At 45.7% G+C, this 12,950-nt stretch overlaps 1 protein-coding gene and 1 pseudogene across 1 annotated transcript in view; both read right to left on the bottom strand.

Annotated features, from left to right (window-relative positions):
• Window positions 1–12,950, bottom strand: part of LOC133370856 (uncharacterized) — an 89,294-nt gene that overhangs the window by 62,121 nt on the left and 14,223 nt on the right. Inside the window, exons 4-5 of the mRNA XM_061597733.1 lie at window positions 8,089–8,241; window positions 6,524–6,658 (exon numbers count right to left, since the gene is read on the bottom strand). Coding sequence (XP_061453717.1) covers window positions 6,524–6,658; window positions 8,089–8,241 — 288 coding nt within the window. The remainder of the gene's footprint in view (window positions 1–6,523; window positions 6,659–8,088; window positions 8,242–12,950) is intronic.
• LOC133371031 (U1 spliceosomal RNA) lies at window positions 11,058–11,200 on the bottom strand (annotated as a pseudogene).

Genomic DNA, 12,950 nt, shown 5'->3' with positions numbered 1-12,950 from the left:
TTTTTAAAAGATCTGTTTTAAATTTGTATATTTGTTTTTAATGTTTTTAGTTACTGTAAACTGCCCAGAGAGCTTCGGCTACGGGGCGGTATACAAATACAATAAATAAATAAATAATACTTGCATAACACAAGGAAGGCACTTACAATGGACTGCCTATACTGGGCTAAGGCAGCTTCACAAGTAACTGTTCTCACCGATTTCTTCTAGCAAGTTTGAAAGCTGTCCAAGGGCTTATGCTAATATCCCTGGCCTGTAGCTTCATTGCCTTGCTGACCTCCCAGGATCTGTTTACTCGCATTTTGAAGAGGAAGATTCCCGAAAATCTGGTTTCTTCTATCGCTCACTACAACGCAGGTATTGTGTAAGCCACATCACGATATAGGATAGCAGTCAGATCCGTTCTCCGAGTGCTGCTCTGCACAGAGCCAAAACAGCATCTGGCATGGACCAGAGGGAGATACAGTATATCAGCATGCTTGGAGGAACTCTGTGGTTTGCAGAGCTGCAAAAAAGTTCAAGCACAGTTCAAGTGCATCCAAATAATCCTCAGCAATTTTTGCCCCAGCATTCAGAATGTTATAAGACTTTCAAAGGCAAAGAAAACGTCTAAACACATACACAGTGGAGTATGAATTGTTTCATTTAATTCCCTCCCAACAATGACGATCTGTTAACCATAAAGGCCCAAAGAGCATAAAGAGTAAAAAAGAAAGAAAGAAAACAAGTAGGAAAATGAACTTGAGGATGAAATCATTCAAAATTCCACCCCCAAATGAATTTAATTCACGTTCCATTCACGTAATATATGGACCTACTTTCTGCTAGCTGCCTGGGTGGAGTGGCTATGTTAGCTTTCCCAGCGTGTTGAGTGCTGTGGCTTGCTGGGAGAGGTGAGACAGCAGGGATAATGGCTCTGCCAGTGCATTTGCACCATGCCTATATGGTGGTCCAGTTGCTGGAAACCGCAGGATGGGAGGGTTCTCTTGCACACAGGTCCGGCTTGTGGGCTTCCCATAGGTATCTGGTTGGTCACCGTGAGAACAGGATGCTACGCTAGAAGGGCCATTGGTCTGATCCATCAGGCTCTTCTTATGTTCTAGATCATTCCAGGCACTAGGACTGATCATGCTCAGTGGGCATGGAATGCTGACTGTTTGTTAAGAAAAATGTGCTGTACTGAAACCTGTCCTCCCATTTCTTGATTTAGTTTTTCTAATAAGACTCTCTTCTTTGCTTGCAGGACTTTACACCATCTCTTCTCTAATGATTATGTACTTAGAGCTTCGTGTTCTCATAGTCACAGACATTTTACAGCAAGCACTAGACTGGGCCTATTTTGTAGGTTGTGCCTCCTTTTTTCTCAGCTTAGTGTTGGGTAAGTACACTCAGCTGAGTGAGGCAGCAACCTTGATGAACTGGGGTCAGCAATCCAAAGGGTAAGATGGAAGCCAAGGCAGTGCGGTGTAGACTGTCACGCTAGGAGTGGGAAGACCCAGGTTTAATCCCCCTCTTCCATGAAAATCACTGGGAGTCCTTGGGCCAAACCCTCTGTCCAAACCCCATAGAGTTGTTGTGAACATCACATGGGATGGGGTGATGACCCAAAGTGGGTTGCCGGGTGGGATGGAGCTGCTATGCTAGCTTTCCCAGCATTCTATGGAATTCAAATGGCCATGCAATAAGATACAACATAAGCAATAAAAGCAATAAAATACAGTTGGAAAAGTATTTCATTTTCATTCATTCATTCATCAGAAAAAAATAATGAAGTGGTCTGTCAAGACCCTAGGCAATTTTCAAGTGGTCCGTGGGGAAAAAAAAGTTTGGGAACCACAGTTTTGAATCATTTCTGTTCTACTCAGAGGCAACTTCTCTGATGGTCTCTCATGGTGAATCCTGGATAGCAAAGTTTCATGATTGTCAAGATGTAATCGCTTCCCAATTTATTTTCCAGGTACACAAAACCTGCTGTGGGAAAAAGACAAAAGGTTGCATGCCCAAACACAACTTTTACCCAAAACAGAGGCATCACCGTCAGATCCCATGGGGTCTCCTCCAGTGTAGTCCATGGGCCCTATCTACTGCCACAGACATTCTCCTTTCTGAGCCAGACATGGCGCCTTGGAGCCTGATTGGACAGTGGACATTCTGTGCAATGATGTCACTTAACCCAAGCACCATTGGGCTGTGGCAGGACTGCGGAAGAGATACCCATTTTCATCTCTGCAGGGTCACCTTGGAGAAGCCATCTTCCAGGACTGCCCTGTTGGAACTACTGAGACAACCTCATTCACTACTGAGACACTTTTTCTTTGGCAATCATTTCTGCCTCAAATAGAATATCCTTCTTGCATTCCAGGTAAATTCCAACCTCCTCATTTAATTCTATGTGCTATTATTTATCTAATTTTTTTTAGTCTTTTGTTGACTGGACGTTTCTCAGTCAGATGCAAGGCTATGGATGAACACTCAATTATTAAATGTCTCATCTCTACTTTTGCCTCTGAGTTAATTAACTTTGCCAGAAATTCATGAATCTCTCAGAATCAGGGCCAGCCCTACCGTTGAGAAGAGTGAAGTGGCTGTCTCAGTCAGCAGATGCTAAGGGATGGGGAGCAGTGGTGAGGTGGTGGAAGGCAGAGTTGTGTGTGAAATGTGGCCTGCTATGTGCCCCCAAAGCTAGACTGCTGCCCTCAAGTGCGGGTGAGGATGCTGTGCTGTCAGTAGGGCTGAAGTAAGATTAAATTGGCTTCCATAGATGGAGAAGTGGTGGTGGGGCGCCATCTTGTCAGCCTCAGACAGCAAAATGTCTTGGGTGGGCACATCAGGGGCTTGCACCATCTGTCTCAGTCACCCCACCTCCAAGAGAGGAGTCAGGGACTGCTTTCCAGCTGGCTTGTGAAAGAAGCCCCACCTTTTAACAATAGTTCTGTCTGGTGCTGCCTAGCAAAGCACTTCCTTTATGTGGGACTATATTTCCTGGGCTCACCGCAGACCCCATAAGACCAGCATCAGGGGCAGCAGGAACACCAGATAGCTTAGAAGGTGCTGTGGCCCTCCAGGTGTTGTTGAACTCCAACTCCCATCAGCCCCATTCGTTATGGCCGATGGTCAGGTTTGATGGGAGGGCACCAGATCTCCCATCCTTGCACTGAACAGCATTCCATGGTAGAACATCTGCTTTGCATGTAGAGGCCTATTTCCATCCTTGGCATCTCTACGTAGGGCTGGGAATGTCCCCTGTCTGAAGCTCAGGAGAGATGCTGCCAGTCAGTGCAGACAATGTTGAGCTAAATGGACCAACAGTCTGACTCAGCATCAGGAAGCTTCCTATGTTCTTGTTTGGTATTTCAAGGATTCCTCCCCCCCCGCACTACTGTATTTTATAGCAGACCCACAGACATGCTGCCAGTCAGTGTGGACAGTATTGAGCTAGATGGACTGCCCAGCATCTCTCTTGATGGCTGCCCCCCCCAAGAAAAGAGCTAATTGCTTTGCATTGTTGTCATCTGCAACATGTTGCTTTGGCAATCATGTGTTCACGAGACAGGGAGTGTGTGATACACAGTCTTTAACATAAATAACCAATTTATTAGTAGGAAAAGGTTCTCAAGGAGGAAGAAAAAGAAATCACTGTCTAAATGCCATTGTGAGCAATATCCATTGAATGGGAGGGAGGAAGCAGAAGACATCAAAAGCGGGGATTCTTTCGCTGGACAACAAAATCGCTCCTGCAACTACCAATAGCAATGTATTCTTCAGTATTGCTGAAATGCATTAAGCTGAAAAAAGATTATTCAAAAAGACCAAATTCACTAAGTCCAGTGGGTAGGTACTTGAAAAGTGTGCTAGTGGAATGATATCCACAGCAAATTGTGAACTTTGTGCCCCTGTCGTGGGCACCGGCCCCATTTTAAATTGTACACAGTCAATGTAGACTCCAAGAACCCAGGGCCCACTTCAAGGTAGTGGGGGAGGGGCTTGCAATGCCTTCGATCCTCTATTATTTGGCCCTCTGTGTCGCCTGCTTACTCTTCTGGAGCCACCTGGGAGCAATAACCCGTTGTTTTCCAGAGCGAGAGCCAGTACAGCACCAGGCTGAATATACCTGGGAGAGAAAGAGAAGATCAGGCTAGGCTATGGATCTCTGGTGTGGTGCCCATGGGCACACATGCACCCTCACAGGCCTTCCTGGTGCCCAGAGGGTCCCTTCCCCTTATCTCTCCCTCTGCCGAAAGAAACCTTTGGCCAATAGATACACGCCTGTTTGCAGCGTGGCTACAATTTCAGGGCGCTTACAGGTGGGGAGGGGAGAGTTGTGGCACACATGTAGTACCCATAACAGTTACTCAGGTTTGCAGATGTTCCCACTGGCCCAGAGAAGTGTGCAAATCCCCTAAGCTATGCTAAACCATAGCCAAAGGTACCCCATCAGCCTTATATGGCAGCCTGCCAAGGGTATGGTGGCCCTTCTGATTTCTCCTGCATGCTGGAAACAGCAAAAAGAAGGACATATTGCAGTGTCTGACAGGTTACACCACATTTGTGCTTGGAGGATCGCAAGCTGTGCAAGGCCCTTGGAGGCCCCGCTATGCACAGAATCATCATGGTATAAATTGGGAAGGACCTGATTTTGTGATCATCCAGGGGGCAGAGGGCAATGAAGGAAGACTTCATTCAAAAGAGTGGAAGCACAAGTTGTATGAAAGAAAACATGGGCAGCATTGCTGCTATGGAATTAATGCTCACATTGGGTCAGGTCCAGATGATGCCTCCCCCACTACAGCCTAGATACAAGATGGTAAACCAGAGCACTGTTCTTCAACCTTGAATTCCCAGAGGTTGTCAGACTACAACTCCCATCAACCCCAGCCAGCTTAGCCAATGGCCAAGGATGATGGGCGTTGTAGTCCAACAGTCTCTGGGGACCCAAGGTTGAAGAACAGTGAACTAGAGCTTGCCTGACATCCTCACCAACAGGCGTACCAGCCTTGTTTCTGACATCACCACAGGCGAGCGGCTTAATATTCAAATGGACTACAAAAAGAAATAGAGTTCTTCCTCTCTACTGTCTTTGAAACCAGTGGCTCACGGCCTGGTCATTTCTCAGCCATTGAAATCATTTCATTTCCTCTCTCTCCCTTGTCTTGCCTTAATTTCCCCAGCACAGTACAGGTGCAGCAGTGGAGCCAATCCAATGCTCCTGATGCTGCGCCTGCATCACAACAAGCTATTCGCTGCCTTGTCCCTCCCCCCTCCCAGTACCGGCAGCAACATGTGACATTGGGAAAACAGGAGAGATCTGACCAAGTAACCCCTGTAAATCACTTCACTGGTTTCCTGTTTGCTCCTGGCTGTCCTAACACAAGCTCTTCATCCCGACCTTCATGGTCCCCATGGTCTTATCCCACCCACTTATCTCTCTGTCCTTATATCCCAATACATTGCAGACATGACTGTTGCTCCTCTAGCTACATGAAAAATAAGAAGCTGCCTTATACCAAGTCAGGCCATTGGTCCATCAAGGTCAGTATTGTTTATGTCGACTGGCAGAAGCTCTCCAGAGTTTCAGGACAGGAGACATTCCCAGCCCTATCTGAGAATGCTGGGGATTGAACCTGTGACCTTCTGCATGCAAAGCATGTCTGCTCTACCACTGAGCCACAGCCTAGGGCAGCCTGCAAAAGCTAGCGTGAATTGTCTGGGTGTGTCTCAGTCATCGGGTCCCCTGTTGACCAACATGGAAGCATGAAGGCCCAAACAGGGCTACAGTTCTTTGGGTTACTATGACTGGGGGAGAGTTTGGCATCTGGACATCCAGGTGAGTCAACAGACAGACCTACCTATGGAAGATCCTCCAGCATGGGCAGGGGAGCCATTCCAGGACACTTTTCTTGGGGTCCTTTGTAAGCTGGAGCCAGCTCTGAATTCACCTGTGGCATGGTTTTAGCACACACTATAGAATATAGAATAGGAATGGAGAACCTGTGGACCTCCAGGTATCATTTTACGACAGCTACCATCATCCATGGCCTTAAGCCATGATGCTTAGGGCTGATGGGAGCAGGAGTCCAATAACGACTGGAGAACCACAGTTTCCCTAGTCCTGCTACAGAAGAAAGGGGTAGTTTAAACGTTAGATTGAAAGCCCAAAAGGAGGACCTGAGCACAATAGCATCTCTCCTCTCTTGCAGTTCCCAGCAACTGGCATTCAGAGGCTTACTGCCTCCAACAGTGGAGGTAGAACATAGCCATGGTGCCTGGTTGCCATTGATGGCCTTCTCCTCCATGAATTTGTCTAATCCTCTTTAAAATCCATCCAAGTGTGGGGCCATCGCTACTTCTAGTAGGAGCAAATTCCATAGTATATGGCAGAGGGAAAATCTTCCCTAGCTGCTGACTCTTCAACCTGACAATCTCCTCCCGACATGCTGAAAGACTGTGTCAAAAGACTTGGTTACTCCGGGAGGAACATACTTCCCCTTAGATACTGTAACCAAGGAGGATCACTCACACTTACCTGTGATGAAGCAGAGGACACAGACAGCATAACTTAGGAAAAAAGCCCATTTATCAGCAAGGTTCTGCAACACCGGCCCCACTGCCTCACTGACTGAAGTGTCAAATAGCTCCACAGCAATCAGCACACAGATTCCTTCAAGACACAACATGTGATATGCTTAAGTGGGTACCCTGCGCATCTGCTCACATAGTTGCACACCTTCCTGTGGACCATGCACCACATCAGATTCCAAGTGAACAGCAGAACAGTAGCTTTATTGAACAGCTAATGAACAGGACTACCTCTGAGGCCAGATAGAGGGCTGAAATGCACACACAACATAAATCTCGCCCAGCCTCCAAGAGGTCTTCTGTATCTTTAAAAGTTGTGCAGGGGGAAGGGATAATTCCACCTTGTGGTTTTTACCATTACAGCATTGCAAGAACACCTGCAAGTGGCTGACTTTCTCTTCTCCTAAAGATACAGGATCAGTCCAAGGCAGCCTTTCCCAACTAGTGGGCCACCAGATGCTGTTGGACCACAATTCCCATCTTTCCTGGCCATTGGCAATGCTGGCTGAGGCTGATGGGAGATGTGGTCCAACAACACCTGGTGGCCCACTAGTTGGGAAAGGCTGGTCTAAGACCATGAACCTGGCAACCCTAGGTGGAACCAAATGGCCAATGGTCCCAGCTGGATGGCTGCCTTGGGTCTTTATCAAGTACAGTATCCCTCCAATGCAGTCAGGTGGAATGCTGATAACATGAGCACTCCTAGCATTGGGTACTGTTATGGCATAAGTGGCAGATCCAGTTCCTTCCCCACAGGCTCTTTTTCTTCTTTTGGCTCAGAATGGGAGAGAAATTAAATGTGCACTTCCGAAACTAGATGTGAACCAAACTAAAAATTTGGGGTGAGGCCGTAGCTCAGTGGCAGCACATCTGCTTAGCATGCAGGATGCCCCAGTTTCAATTCCTGGTATCTCCAGGGTAGGACTGGGAGTGATCCCTGTCGGAAACCTTAGAGAGCTGCTGCCAGTCAGCGTAGACAAAACTGAGCAAGACAGACCAATGGTTTGACTCTGTATAAGGCGGCTTCCTGTGTTCCTATGTTCTCACTTCTCCAAATACAGCGATGCAGTTGTCCACACGCTCCCTCCAAAATGTGTACAAATATGAGCCTATCAGGGGAAAGCATGCATAAAAATGCATGTATTGGTGAAAATAACATATGAAAATGCATATCAGTAGGAATCGCTTGCAAAACTGTATGTGTAAGGCAAAGTTGCATGCAACAACATGCATATTGGGAGAAAATATGCACTGACATGCTGATAAAATTTCATGAGGACTTTTTAAAAGAAAAATCACACACTGACGTGAAAATGCCAAACTGAACTGATGAGAGTATTTTTCGCTATAGGGTGGGGCATAAGCGCTGTTCAGAAACAGAAGGAGAAGGATCTCGAGTATTCTTGTGCTTCTTCAGTTTCCTGCTCTGTCCCCAGAAGCAGAAGCTTCCTAATAAGAAACGAGCGATTGCTGGCTATTTAATCCTCATGAAGAATCCTCTTGAAACGATACCTGAGATAAAGTTCCAGATGGCAGCAACGGGACCTTCTGGGAAAACGTCCTCTAAGTGGGTCTCCAAGTACTCCAGTTCTACTGAGCACAATATGGCCATGAAGCTAGAGAAGGCAGCAACCAACATGAAGCTCCGGACGAAGTCCAGATTCGCTGAACAGAAAAAGAGTCTGTGAAAGTCATCCAAGGGCATCCCAGACTGCTGTTCCCTACCCAAACAACGGTACTCAGGAAACATAGAGCAAATATGGTCTTCTGCCCTTTTGTTGTGTTATGTTAATAAGCCCAAATTCTGCAATTGGGAATTAACTGCATTTGAATTTTACAGGCACCCAGATTGCCAGTATTTTCAAGAAAGAATTCAAGAGCATATCAGAACTTTGGGTTTGGACAGTTAAACAGGGGCTCTGTTGCCATACAGCAGCACATCCATTTTAAAAAGAAGCACTTTTTGAGGTTAAGAAAGTGATGGGGAAATGCATTGAAAAGTGTAGGATTTTATTCATTTGTTTATATTATTCAAAAGCAATTATATACCATTTAATGTTTCAAAAATCTCTAAGCAATGAAACATCTAAGGGTGGGGTGCAGAACCTTTTCTGGCTGGAGGGCCAGATCTTCATTTTCCTAACCCCTGGCAGGGGTTTCCCAACCCCTGATAAGTGGGTGGGGCTGTCCACCTGTCAAATTACCTGGCATCATAGTGACATCAGGTGATGCTTCCCTGTGAAGACCCAGATTTTGGGACTTCAAAGCAAATCTGAAGGTGCTCTCTGATCTGCCCAGGATGGGGGTGCACCTTCAAATGGTTCCTCCTCCATGTGGAGAAGTGGGGGGGGGGCTAGAGACACACTCCAATTGGCCCATCAGCTGAAGGAAGGATGGGAGTGTGTCTTCAAACACACCCCTGTGCTTCTCCTTCAGATCTCTGTGAGACAAACTCTGATTGACCCATCAGCTAATGGGTAGATGGAAGTGCACCTTTCAATGCCCATCCTCACCTGGTGGGCAGGTGGGCTTGGTTTATGCAGCACTCCCCAGCCAGCCAGCTTGTTGTCACGTGCTTCAGAACTGCAGAGCAAGGGGCTTTGCCAACCCTACACTTGCTGTTTGGAAAACATTGTTTCCAAAGCACTTTGCACAATGGCTTCCAAACAACTATCTAGCATTTGGGAAGTTCTTCATGAGGCACTTTGTAAGCTCCATGGAGCCTCATGGCTCCACAATAGCCACATGTATGTCAATGACTTTATTTCCCAGTGGTAACAAACCTTACTTTTCTTTATTCTTTCATCCAACAGTCTTAACTAGACTATTTATTTCTACACTCCATTATAATATATACCAAACTCCAATAAGCACCATATTTTTAGCTGTTCCAAGCTTCTAAAATGTTTTTTTTAAAACAGGAAGAAAGCCATCTCATTTTTTAAAAAAGTAGGAGTTGACCGTGCATTCGTAGACATGCAATCCAATCTAGATGTCTACTTTCCAATCTGAGCCCGATCCATCAGATGTGAATTGTGGAGGTTCGCTTCAAAGAACTGAAATCTCTCCCATCCTTTGATCCAGCTGAAGTTTAGCATTTTAAAGTTTCCTTGATTTCAGTGGAGCAGAGCAGAGTGTGTGCATGCCACTGAAATCTAGTGCAGTTTTATTCTTTTAACCATTGGAGACAGCAACATAGAATCCACCACAGAGTGTGGGGTCCATACTTGTGAATTGCTTATTCATTAAAGAAGGTGCATAGCTTTAGTGGTAGAGCAACTGCTTTGCATGCAGAAGGCCCCTGGTTCATCCCCTGATATCTCCAGGTAAGGCTGGGAAAGACTCCCTTCTTGAAACACTGGAGAGCTGCTGCCAGTCAGTGTGGACAATACTGAGCTTAATGGACCAATGGGTCTGACTCAGTATAAGGCAGCTGCCTATGTTCCTACGTTCTTATCCTGTTGTTGTTGTTTTGTTAAAACTCTACAACGCAATTTATAAATCACAGTAAACCAATTCACAGTAAGAGGTGCTGCAATTTGGACGGATCATCCTACTCAACCCTTGGTGAACATGCATAAATTGGGAATCATGGAATTGTGGAAGAGGAGGCCCACATTGGCACATGACAAGCGATACCTCCCTGTCTAGTTTGCGATCCAAGGAGCTATTTTTCATCAGGAAAACTCTTCAATTTCATACTACATCAAATACAAAGTGTGTGTGTGTGTGTGTGTGTGTGTGCACGTGCATGGGAATGGGGAGGAATCCAAATTTGAATTCAGTTGGAGGAAAACAACAGCAGTGATTTTGTCCCACCTAACCTTGCCCTGCCCCTGAATACTCTACTTTCTCTGATGCTCAAGAAACTGCAGCCTTCTTCTGAGCAGATGGTCCATAAACCAGTGTATATGGGTTGCAAAGGATCTTCATCATACATTGCCCACCCAGAAGACGCTTGGGCAACCAAGAGAAGCACAAAGCTGAGGCAAGAAAGGACGCAACATATGAGCCTGTAGAGAAGCATGATGGGAGGGGATCTCCCTCTATTTCCTTTGACCTGATTTTTTGCACTGGCAGCAGCCTAAAGTGGTTGCTGTGAGGGTGGGGTGGGGGCTTCTGCGGGAATTATTGAGATCTAGCTGCTGCCTGGCAAAGTGCCCCTCAAATGGTTTCTACTGGATTCCTCCACTCCAGGGCTCCAACTGACATAGAACCTTCGATCTTGGTGGAAGAGAACCCTACAGGAGTGGCTACTAGCTAGGGATGCTGGAGAATTCTGATGAAGATGGAAACTGGAGCAGAAACTGCCAATATTTGCTTATGCATCCCATGTTCAGAATGGAACTTAATCCAGGGAATACAGTCAGTATTCACTGCTGTTGTTGCTTTTGGTCCACAAGGCATAAGTAATTTGTTATGCCTCCCCATTTGCATTGAAATGGGGTGGGACAACCTGATGACATTTTATTTATTTATTTTATTTTACTACCACAAATTATGCAGCTGAGTTTCCCACACTGGAGGAAATCGCAGGGGTCAACACACCTGGAGTGCAATGAATGAGCCTCACCCTGGGAAAGCCACCTTCATGATCATGGTATCTCCCCTGCCAGGTAAGTGCAATACCTTAATAAATCTGTTACTCTTGTGCAAGCTTGTGGAACTCTTCAGAGCGAAATTTGTTTTAAACTGTTTTTAATAATTTGTTTTATATTGTTGTGACCCACCCGGGACCTTAGGGTGAAGGGCAGGTAATAAAACAAATTACTACCACCACCACCACCACCACTACCACCACCACCACCACCACTACTACCAGTACTACCAGTACTACTACTACTACTACTACTACTACTACTACTACTACTACTACTTATTATTATTATTATTATTATTTAAATTACTTACTTTACATAATTTTGCCATAGCGGATAGGAACATGAAAAAAGTAGTTTCTGTTGGAAGGTAAACTGTAGAGGAATGGAAACAGCGTTGCAAGTGAGATATATAGGGTGGAACAGAAAACAATGGCTTCTTACATCCCTACTAGTAGCTAAATTGCCACTAGGGATGGAAGAATCTGTCCATTTCAGATTACTCTCCATTTCTCATTTTTCCAGTCTTAAGTTCAGTTCTCCACAATTCCACAACAGTTTGCAATATTACAAAGACAAGCTCTCATGAAAAAATTCATCAGCATTTTAGTGCGAATTTCTCTGGATATACATATCTTTGCAAGCAAATTTCCCAAATGTAATGCATTTTTATTTTCATGAATGCATGCATTTTATGGACACTTGCCCCCAATGTACACTTTTTTTCTTTTTTTCTTAGAGAACAACAGCACAAAATTTGGAAAAGTGAGGATTTTGAAGGGGAGCTGCATTTCAAGTCATGTTTTGTTGTCAGGCATGAAAATTAGGGAGTTTCATGTGAACCAACCCAAATTTCTTCCCCACCCCTAACTGCCACCTTACCCTTTTTCAAGCAGTTGGGCTCTTGCCCCTCACCCCTCCCTAGTTTGTCCATAATGGCATTAGAAAGAAGTCAGGGAAGGGAGAGAGCATGTATTGGTGTTCTGATTACATTGAGAGATTGGGGTAGGAAATTATTTTTTCCAAGGGGTGCAGCTGGGCCACCTTTGCTTCCCACGATGATTTTCCACATTCCACTTGGAGACATCTGGGCAGCCTCATTTGCATTTTGTTTTGTTTTTCTATGATGCAATTGTTGCTCTGCTTTTTGTGGGGGACATGTACTGTTCCCCTTGAGTTAAACCTTTAAAAGCACAATGTATCTGTAGATGGAAATAGACTGCCTTCAAGTTGATCCTGACTTATGGTGACCCTATGAATAGGGATTTCATGGTAAGTGGTATTCAGAGGGGGTTTACCATTGCCTGCCTCTGAGGCTGGCCCTCCTCAGCTGGCTAGTGCCTGCTCAGTTTGCCACAGCTGCGCAAGCCAGCTCCTTCCTTGTCTGCAACTGCCAGCTGGGGGGTAACTGGGCTCCTTGGGACTATGCAACTTGCCCACGGCTGCACAGGTGGCAGGGCACAGTAACCCCTGAGCCACTCACTGTGGGGGTGATCTTTAGCTGGCCCTTGACACCCAGGAGACACGAGCAGGGATTTGAACTCACAGATTCTGAACTCCCAGCCAGGCTCCCCTCACCCTCTGAATACCGCTTACCACGAAATCCCTATTCATAGGGTCGCCATAAGTCTGGATCGACTTGAAGGCAGTCCATCCATACATCCCTGATTTAGGATTTCAGGCAAAGGTTACATTGCAAAGGATCTAGATCTGAATATGATTACATGAGACTGATCTTTTGTGGTGTGTTATAATTTGCATGTTTATTGTGAATTT

Source organism: Rhineura floridana, chromosome 15 (assembly GCF_030035675.1).
Source record: "Rhineura floridana isolate rRhiFlo1 chromosome 15, rRhiFlo1.hap2, whole genome shotgun sequence".
Classification (NCBI taxonomy): Eukaryota; Metazoa; Chordata; class Lepidosauria; order Squamata; family Rhineuridae; genus Rhineura; species Rhineura floridana.
Note: the sequence above shows the minus strand (reverse complement) of the source record. Positions and strands in the feature narration are given on the sequence as shown.